Source organism: Ursus maritimus, unplaced genomic scaffold (genome assembly GCF_017311325.1).
Source record: "Ursus maritimus isolate PB19 unplaced genomic scaffold, ASM1731132v1 scaffold_8, whole genome shotgun sequence".
In the NCBI taxonomy this organism is placed as follows: Eukaryota; Metazoa; Chordata; class Mammalia; order Carnivora; family Ursidae; genus Ursus; species Ursus maritimus.
Window position 1 is genome coordinate 24859594 of NW_024426996.1, and position 10744 is coordinate 24870337.

The 10744-nt window shown below is 40.8% G+C and overlaps 1 protein-coding gene across 1 annotated transcript; it reads right to left on the reverse strand.

Moving 5' to 3' along the window:
• Nucleotides 1-302: 302 nt before the first annotated feature.
• AREG (amphiregulin) lies at nucleotides 303-9744 on the reverse strand. Its single transcript, XM_008693215.2, has 6 exons — nucleotides 9420-9744; nucleotides 8135-8383; nucleotides 5331-5532; nucleotides 4454-4609; nucleotides 1850-1961; nucleotides 303-540 (listed from the first exon to the last, which is right to left on the reverse strand). The coding sequence occupies exons 1-5, from the start codon at nucleotides 9688-9690 to the stop codon at nucleotides 1868-1870; spliced, it is 972 nt and encodes a 323-aa protein (XP_008691437.2). The 5' UTR covers nucleotides 9691-9744; the 3' UTR covers nucleotides 303-540; nucleotides 1850-1867.
• Between the last annotated feature and the right edge of the window lie 1000 nt (nucleotides 9745-10744).

A 10744-nucleotide genomic window follows, 5' to 3' on the forward strand; every position in this document is an offset into this window, starting at 1 on the left:
CCACATGTTGATTTTAGAAGTTTTCAAATTACCAGAACTTGGAATAAGTTCTACACGGAATAAGAAAGTCTGATTTAGGATATTAGTGTTTGTGGGAGGACTAAACTACTCTAGTTTATACTTTTCCATTAAGAGTGCTTTCTAGGGAAAGAAATAAGTTTTGAAGATCAACATAAAAACAGGAAAAAAGGGGAAGGAACTTCTTTCAAAATGATCATCTAAGCTTTAGGAGAAAAATACCCTAGAGTCTTGCAATCTCAAAACTAATATGCAAACTCTCAATCTCTTTGCTTAAAAAAGTTTAATAAGCTGTAAAATAAATACACTTCCATTAAATATTAAATAAATTATTTACAACTTGAAAAAATACTTTTTATCTCCATGCATCTTTATGTACAGAAACAAGACTTAGCATAAAAAGCAACAATTGAAAGTTTAAAACCATCAGAACAAAAAGGTTCTGTTTTCTTATGATCCACTGAAAAGAGGAACCAACTCATCACTCATGGCTGTGACCTGGCAGTGATCCGATCCGATACCCTGATCAAAGAGAAAATAAAAATATTAGAGATGAAGCTCAATTTCAATATACCTTTAAGAAAATATTTTAAAAAATCAGGATCAGAATTTTTATCAACTTGGAATGTCTTCTGAAAAATGCTAAAAGCTTTTCCGGGACAAACTACCACTTTGACCTGAGTCCCTCTTTCACACCCGTTTTGGTTAGATGCCTCCTTAGGTGGAGCACTGCCTATGCTGAAACCTGTTTTGTCAAATTCCACTTAATAAAAAACAACAACACTCAAGGGAAGTAGTTTTCCCAACCAAATCTATGCAGTGGACATAATTAAAAAGAAAGATTAAATGGCTCAGTGTATTCGTGATATACAGTTAATTTAGGATAATTAGTACCAAGGGCATAATAATAGTAGCTACCAGCTAATGGCAGCCACTATGTGCCAACACAGCATATTCCTTTTCCAAAAATCATCTCAGATCTACTTTGAGAAATCTCAGTTGCATTAAATAACCAAAAATCTTCGTGTTGGTGGTCTTAGCTACCATAGTAAATGTTGATGCAGTAAGTACTGAGCACAGCACTGCATCAAGTACTATTCATTTCAGGAGGTACTGAGCTAATTCTGCAATAGGCGCAGAACGTAATGCTTGCGCTTAACCAATGCTAAATATGGTGTTTCTTCAGGCATCTGCGGTATTCTATAAACAGCGAGATACTGGATTTAGTAGATTTAGGGTTTGGCTTAGGAATGTGCGTATTTAACCAGCATCTCAAGTAAGTCTTAAACCCACTGAAGGTAGAGAATTAATGACTTAAGGATGGGACAACTTTCCTGAATGTCTAAGGTCATGGAGTTCCTTCTTCTAACCAACTTTAAATGTGTCCTTGATCTCTTTGTCTCCTCTTCCCATTTGAATGAGGCTGTTTGTCACAAGTTTCTAAAGTGACCCAGTCCATCTTTTAGTATTAATCTTCCTCTTCCTTCATAATTGCTTGTCCCAATCTCATCGGTCCTTGGAGGCTCACTTTCGACGCCACCCTATATACGACCGGAATGCCATAGCATTCTGGTTCCTTACACTATTTTTTTATCTACTAGACACTAACTTCTTTGAGGAGAGGATCTGTGTCTGCCTCATCTTTACATCCCTTATAATAGTCCTTTCTCACTATTAAACTCCATCTCACGCTCAAAGAATAAGACTTTAATGTAGCCAATGTTCATAGTTATTCATAATTAAGAACACTTATTTTCTTCATTCGAGATAACAGATGCTATATTTTTCAAAATTATAGGATATCATCTAAATTTATCTTTCAAACACAAACCTGTAATATTATCTTCAGTTACGCGATGGCATGTGCGTTTCCATTTTCTTGTCGAAGTTTCTTTCGTTCTTCAGCTTCTCCTTCATATTCCCTGAAGTATCGTTTTCGAAGCCTTCAGACAACAAGATATCCTATTGTCATCAAAGTTCTATGCATCTATAGATTGACTTGGGTTTTCATGAGTATAGGGAATTCCTTTTTGTGAATCCTTATAGGCCATTACACTGTATTCTACACTAAACTAAACTTAAACCCAGCTGTAAAATATTACCACCATTCTTTTTAAGGGGATGTTCATGGTGACTTTATATAAACATATTCCCAGAGTACTGAGGTTTAAATAGACACCCCTTGAGACACAAACTTTCAGAAGTCATGGAACACAATCATATGTGTTTTTTTTTATAGTTGACACACAACGTTTCATTAGTTTCAGGTGTATAACGTAGTGATTCAATAAGTCTATACATTATGTGCTACCCTCACAAGTATATCTACCATCTGTCACCATACAACACTATCACAATACCATTACTATATTATCCCCTATGCTGTGCCTTTTATTCCCATGACTTACTCATCCCATAGCTGGAAGCCTGTATCTCCCACTCCCCTTCCCCATTTTTGCCTATCCTCCTACCCCCTCCTCTCTGACAACCACCATTTTGTTCTGTGTATTTCTGGGTCTCTTTCTGCTTTTTGTTTGTTTGTTTATTCATTTGTTTTGTTTTTCAGATTCCACATGTAAGTGAAATCATACGGTATGTGTCTTTCTTTGTCTGACTAATTTCCCTTAGCATAATACCCTCCAGGTCCATTCATGTTGCAAATGGCAAGACCTCATTCTTTCTTTTTTTCCTCAACACTTAGCACAGGTGCCATTTACAATTGGAGGAAGAAGATGGTATAGTTTTCCCACAGAAGGACTTTACACTTGTACCAACTAATTTAAATGATTGAAATTTTTTCACACAAGCTTACAAAACAAGTTGGGTTCTCTTTATTTCTATAGGTAATAAATACTTCCTTTTAGTTTTATTTATCGTTACTTTCTAGTAAAACTCAAATCATTTAATAATGTCTTGGTGGTATACAAGAAATTCTATTTTTAATAGGTCTTTAATCCATCTACTAAACATTACTCCTAAAATCAGAAGAACCTTGTCATGATGTTTGGGGGGAAAAGTTCAATTATGAAAAAACGGCAAAATGTGGCTGAGGCTACTGTTTGCTCTTACGTGTCAAACACAAGAATATGGTAGAAAAGGAGAAAAGTCACTGCTCAGTTTTAAGAGTGCCAACATGACAAAAAGTTTTTCCACACTTTTCTGAAGGATTATTAAATATTTCACCCTGAATGATCCCAAGTTTGAATAATTGTTTCAAAACATCTTCCGTAACTGGCTATTTTTTCCCTTCTATCCTTCTATGTCGAGCAATCATGTTTTGTCTGGGGGTATTTTTCCTAAACTTATTTGCATATCTGGCTTGAGGTATTAACAGGTCAAAATAATTTCCAGGGTGTGCAAAACAAATTTAAACCGCACATCAAACTCTATGTGCATCATAAAACAGTTTTTTTTAATGTGTCTTTTTATCATTATCTGATCTGCATTTAAACTACTAGTAAACAATGGCAGAAGATAACCCCTTGCTTCCTGAATGGCAGGAGTGGTAGGTCATGTACACAATCCAGTTGTTAAAGTAATTTACCAAGACCTAAAATTAGAATAATGAGTCTATTGCTTTTCCCAAGCTCTAGTAGCACATGAGTCATTACAGAGCCATTCACACCCTCCCCCAGCTTCCTTAATTCACTGACTTCTGTTCGACAGACAATGCCATTTTGACATACCCACCAGTGCCTACTACCAGAAACAGTCTACTTCTAACATGCATTGGCCATGAAGTGAAGTGTGGTGATCTGTTATTGCGAGCACAGGGCAGATATTGCAGGAGTAGAACAGTAATAGAATTGTGCCTCCTTCCCACGCCATGCCATAGGGAGGAAATTTTGTGTTGTTTTTTTTTTTTAAGTAATTGGGTTCCCATAGTACCTTTGGCAGTTACAAAACAGGCATAAGCTCTATGTCAATCAGTACCGTGCTATGACATCTTAGAATTCTGCACTTTACTAGAAGCAGAGGATAGATCCTTTGTTGGCTCCTGGTTTGAAGCTCTCTGATTTTTTTAGTGCCAAAGCAGAATCTCTGGCAACCTACTATGAACCGGGCCTTAATTAGCTTCTGGGAGGCTTCCTTAAGCTTAAAGATATTCGGAGTAGAAACCAACACTCTGGGATTTGGAGGTAGCCATGAGTGGAGATAGGACATGAAACAAAGCCACCGATTTTTAAGTTCAAAAAATTTCTAAGGTGTTTGAAAAACGGCTTTACATATTAAGTTTCCATGGTGGCCAAAACAATATAAATTTTGACCAAATTCTGCGATCTTTGTCAACGAAGTGTGAAGATATGACCAAAGACCACTTGCCACTGATAGAATAATTCATCTAAAATATGATATAGGACATTGGGATAGAAATACTGAAAAAAACCAACCTGGAATTATTTTAGTAGGAATGTGTAAGTGACGCCGTACTTACTGGATTGTGATAACAACAGCAATAGCCGTGAAGCTCACGGCTGACACAAAGGCAGCGATGGCTGCTAAAGCGATTTTTGATAAATCATTGTCAACCATGCTGTGAGTCTTCATGGACTTTTCCCCACACCGTTCACCAAAGTAATCCTGATGACATCTGTAAACAACCCACATTCAAAAATTATAATCATAACTGAAAACATTCCATATATTTTAGGTTTACTTTCCAGGTTATCAATAGGCGTTTAATTGTAACACTCAAAAAAAAAAAAAAAAAGTCATGCCATCTATTTGGATTTCAAAACCATGAGACCGAGTGTATTCAAGCCAAAGATCTATTAGTATAAGAACAAGTTGAGATTAGTTTGGGTGTGATATTCCGAGAAGACACACCTTTTCATTCTTTGTGCTCCTTTTATGACCAACTGATGAGTTCAGTGACTTGTTCTGCAGCTAATACAATCCACTATCATTGAATGTGCTGGTGGCTTTGGGGGAGAAGGAGCATTACATGAAGAGTACCTTTAGGTCCTTTTTTTTTTTTTTTAAAGGTTGTAAAATAAATATTGTCATGAATATATTTATAGCAGGGGTCAGCAAACGATAGCCCATGGGTCAATTCTGGGCTTTTGCCAGGTTTTTTGCAGTGTGCAAGCCAAGGATGGTTTTAAATTTTTAAATGGTTACATTTTAATTGGTTCTGTAAGTACATACATGATCTTGACCAAAGAAGCCTAAATTATTTTCCAGCTGGTCCTTTCAGAAAAAGGTTACAGACCCTTGGTTTCTATGTGGGAAAAATAAATGGCTTTCTGCATCGAGGAGTTTCAGACATAGCGTTACAAGTACGGATTTCTATGTAATTTGGGAAAACTCACATGCATGTTACAGCTTCCAGGGGCTCTATATATTTGCATTCTCCGTGAATACAGAAATTTTGGAATTCTGCATCACATGGATTTTTCTTCTTTCTGTTTCTTCTGTTTTTTCCACTTTTGCCTCCTTTTTTCTTTCTTTTGGGTTTATCTGAAGTCTTTTCACTTTCTGTTTTGTTTTTCATGGGCTTAATTACCTGTTCAACTAAAAGAAATTAATAAATAAGATTTATTGGATTTATTGACAACAGTCTCTCTTCATCTTGAATATCATTTTGGAGACATGAGAGAAAGAAGTCTCAGCAGTGAGAGTTCACGGGGACGATGGCCATATTTTTCTCATTATCTAACACAGTTCATATATAATAATTGGTTAAAGAGAATATCTGCATGGTGTGGCACGTTACAATCTGAGCCTCCTTGTTATTTTATTACCTTAGAAACGTATTTTGAGTTTATTTGTACCAGTATTACTATTATTGATAATAGTATTTACCTGTCTAAAACAATCCATGAAATACCTTACACATTTCTTGAATTTCTTATACATGCCAAGTTCTTGGTAATGAGCACTAATTTGATTAAACCCAGGCACAGTTGAATGTGTTGCTATCCGGGTGATATGGAGGACGACACTGGAGTTGAATGAAAACAAGTAACATGTCCGAGGACACGTGGCTAGAAAATGAAGTGCTGGGGTGTCAAAGCCTGTCATTCCCCCTCTATCCTATGTTTTCTCTCGGATAGGTCAATGCTACCAATTAAATTGGGACTTTAATATATTTGTGGATTTTATTCACTCATCTCGGTCTTGTGCTCACTTTTACCATAATTGGGCCTTACTGTGTGTTACTTGAGACTGGGGGAAAAATGGAGAATTACACATTAGAACTAATCAATTTTCTGCAATTCACAGATGATAATGGGTTATAATTAATTCCATGGGGCTCATTTCTGTGACCAATCTGTTTGGAAAATAGGAATCCAGAAATGTTTGTACTTGATGCCTCAGAGACTCACTTATCTTACTCTAGATCTACAGAAATGTCTTTAGTGTTACAGCTCTGCGGGGTAGAGCACACCCACATGCTAATATAGGAAGGAGTTTTCATGTCGGAGCTGCGCATTTTGTTATACTAATACCTGAACAGGCTTATCTAGTATTGAGCAGAGCCCAGTGCAAAGAGGAAAATACCACAATGTCATAATACCATTAGTCATAATGGTCCCGCAGAATGATCCATTAAACAGAAAACACTAGAAAACATAGGCAAGGGTATCAAAGATAGAACCCTGTGATTAAGGAAGCAACAAATAAATATTATGAGTATTTCAGCAGGTTATTATAACATTAATAGTCAAATTAGGAGCAATGTTTAACTAGTTATACAATTTTTGTATTGAAACTTTGATGATAAATAAGTACCGCGAGTTAGAATGTGTCCTCTAATGGAAACATTTTAAATGAATATTACGGCACATTATCAGATATATTACAAATTGTAGACAGAGACTAATCGTCACTATGCTGAAGCCTGCAACACACATCAACACCTTGGGCTCCACAGCCTTTCCAAGGAGTTCGACCACCAGTTCCACTATTTCACAATGCACTAGTCAGTTTCACAGCTAACAACTTATTTGGCCTTTTGAAACGTTAAGAACTTGAAACCTCTTTGAGAGAACAATTTCTAATCTCATCTCCAAAAATAAGAAGTATAAATGCACCTCCTCCCCACCTTACATAAAAGCACAAGTTACCAAGCCAGGAGTAAAGGGGAGTGCTCCCTGAAGCTTTTCCCATCTGCCACTCAACCCGGTCACTGTCCCTGCGGTATCACCCGCTGTGCCTTCATCAGCTCTGGGAGCCAGACAGAGGGGGCGGAGTCAGGAAAACCAAGGTGGGGAGAGAAGGGGCGTTAAGTCCTGCCTCCATAGTGAATGTTCCTAGGATATTTAGAGCCGATTTACTCATCTGCCCTGAAACTCCAAAGTAGTATGAGGGTAATGAACAATACTTACTTCTTACTTTGGTACTCTTCATTTTAAGCTAATTTAAGCTTTTTTTTTTTTTTAAAGATCAGATAACAGAGAGAACAAAACTATGGGTCATTATTATTTAACTAACACATGGGATTTGGGGTTAAATCATGATTTTAGCAATTTGAAATCCATGCATATTTGTCCTTCTTTAATATTTCCAGAAACTCATATTATTATTGTTGTTGCTGCTGCTGTTGTTGTTGTTTTAGGATCACCAGTTTCTCAACACCTGGTCCTTAAAGGCTAAAGTCCAACTGCTCCTTTCCCATTACTTTCTGTTCCCTTATTTGTATTAAAATGCAGGTGTTTAGGGAACCATGGCGGTGGGGTATGGACACAGGGGCTGAGGACTGGCTGAGGTCTCCGCCTGTCTCTCAGCATGGGGGTCATGGGCTCCCGTGGGAAAGAGCATAGGATGTGGAACCAAACCCTGGAGTTCTCATTCTGGCTCAACGGCTTGCTGGCTGTGGAACCTGGGGCAAAACAACCTTGCGCTCCAGTTATCACATCTGTAAAATGATAACAATCCCCACTTGTGAAGCAGACTTAATAGACATAAAACATTTGTTAGAGCTCTGGACATATCAGATGTGCCCACACAAAGCTCCTTCCATCTCAGCTGGTAGCTTACCCACGGGGTATGCAACAGACCTAAACACAAGAAAGCCACTCGAAGATCCAGGGAATGGCTTCTCTTTGGAAGCAGCTTTGCTCATGCAAACACACATCTTACAGGCTATGTTTTGCCCTTATCCTCCACTCACCTCGGACTGAACCATCCACGATATAGCCAGGTATTTGTGGTTCGTTATCATACTCTTCCGCATAGTCATAGTCGATCCCAGAGGACAGTTCCCTACTAGAAGGCAGTTCACTCACAGGGGAAATCTCACTTCCTGAGGACATCCCACTTCTTGGGGTAACCTCCAATCCATCAGCGCTGTGGTCCCCGGAAAATGGTTCCCCTTTCCCAGAGTAGGTGTCATTGACGTCCAATCCGGCAGCATAATGGGCTGTGGGAGAAAGAACAACGGAAGAAAAGAGAAGGTAAAGCAGAGTGCCTTTCTCACCAGTCAGCTGTGTTCAGGAGAAATGTTTATCTTCTGATATCAAAGCAGTTATTGCACATGTGCTATTGTTTGGGATTGAGTCACTTATGAAAGCATCTTCGCATTTTGCCAACAAGCAAACTCAGCTGTTCCAGTTTACAGAGCTGCTTTCATCAAGGTTTGCTTTTCCACGGACAGTCTACACTACTTTTCACATCAAATAACACTGCCAGATAGGCACGTTAATCTAATGACTTAACAGGTCCTTTATGTTGTCTGTGTGTTCCCATCGCTTCACGTGCCAGAGGCATTCGTGTCTGCTAGAACGTCCCATTTGGATGGACAGGTTCTGGATATAAATATCAGACTTTCCTAACACACGTTCACATTTTTAAAAAGATTACATATATGATTGTAAAACAATATAAATGGTATTCGAGCACAGTGACTCTTGTCATTATTTCATCATCCTTGTTCCTACATAGGGGAGAAACTGGGGACTGACTGGGTGAGACTTGGGGCCTACAGTTTCAAGCCCCTGCTTTATCTTGTAGGTCTCACTAAAACAGCATCAAGGTGGTGCTTTCGCTTCTCCCTGGAACGTTGTGAGGCCCTCTAGGAAGACCAAGATAAAATCACCAGACAGAGGAGACGGAGAATTTAGGCAGGAGGCAGCCCTCTGGGTCCGGGACTTAACTACTCTAAGATCTGCGGAAGTCACTTCACCTCTCTGGACTCGGTTTCTTTATCTGTCAAAGTAAGGATTTGGATCCCAGGATCCCTGAGGTCTCCCGCAACTGGACTAAAGTCAAACTTCGGAGACTCCCCGGCAGCCTCTTGCTGGCCTGGAACGTCAGAGACACCTGCCCGCTTTTCTCCTCCTCCCCGGTAGCAAGCTTAGGGAGGGAGCTGCGTGGACGCCTCCCTCGGGAAAGCTGCTCCCTGCCGTGGGAGAAGCGCCGGCAGGCAGCTCAGGGCCGGGACGCCGGGACGTCCTCACCTGAGCCTAGGATCAGGAGCGACAGCACCACGGGCGCCGGCGGCAGCAGCGGGGCTCTCATTGGTCCCTCGGCGCGGCGGCGTCGCGGTCTCTGGGGCAACTCGGCCGGGAGTTGCAGCTGGAAAAGTAGGTGGGGGGAGAGAGAGGGGGCAGGAGGGAGTGTGCGGCGGTGCTCGCGGCCCGGCCGGGCTCGGGCGCTGGAGGAGCGCCTAGAGCTCGCCTCGGGATCTCTCCGTTCCGACTCGGGCGCAGGCACAAGGTGTGCGAACATTCCGGAGGCGCGGCGCGCACCTGCCGCTTTATAGGCCGGGCGGGGACCCAGGCGATGCCCGTGACGTCACGGTCGCCTCTGTGGGTGGAGGCGGGCGGCCGGCCCAGGAGAGCTTACTACCCCAAAACCACACGCGATGGCAGGCGCCCCACCTCCTCGGAGCGTGGAGAGCCACTGGAAGGAAATGGAAATTAAACCCTAGCTGCAAGCTGAAAACACACTCTCTCCATGTTCGAAAGTGGGGGTGCAGTTCGAGAGCTAGTACCTGACAGTCAAAAGTCCCACTTTTTCAAACCATCTGAGAAACCTCCGTATATACTTTGGTTGATCTGAATACTACAAATTTCAGGGGCTAATCAGAAAAGTTCCATATTAAGATGTAAAGGTACTTTAGGACCAAGAGTGACTTAACAATGAATGAGAGCCCGACTCTTTAACAAGGATAATGACGTTCATTAAGTGACAAGAGAGAGCGCCTCCTAATGAGAGCTGCTTTATTTATGATGGGGCCCTAACCCCACCAAGAGCGCTTTTCTACCCACTACTGGAAAGGGCCAGAATTTCAAATCAGCTCCCCTCCCATTTATTTGCATCCCAGCGTCCTCATCAAAATTGGGATTTACTGACCATGTATTATTGCCAAACTGTACGCTAAAATATTACCTGCACCATCTCACTCAGTAACCTTGCTGGTTACGTATCATTTTCCCGATATTACAAGGGGGACTTGACACAGCTGGTCATGGCAGAAGCCAGAGGGATTTAAATTCAAGTTCACCTGACTCTAAAACCTCCCTCCGCTCTGATAAAGGAATTTAGGCTAAACTGATCTCTAAAAAGAGAGCTTCTGGGGAGAGCATTACTTGAACCTAAGGAATAACCTCTAGTGGGAGGGTATTGGCATTTAAATGAAGGTGGAGCCCAAGCCCATGCAACTCAAATCCCAAGATAAAAGGGTTGGCTTTGAGGGCCCAGTTAGAATCTGGCAGAGCAATTCATCCAGACAAAGCAGATAAAATGAAGAGGGAGGGAGCTGCTCAGTCCGACTCACTTT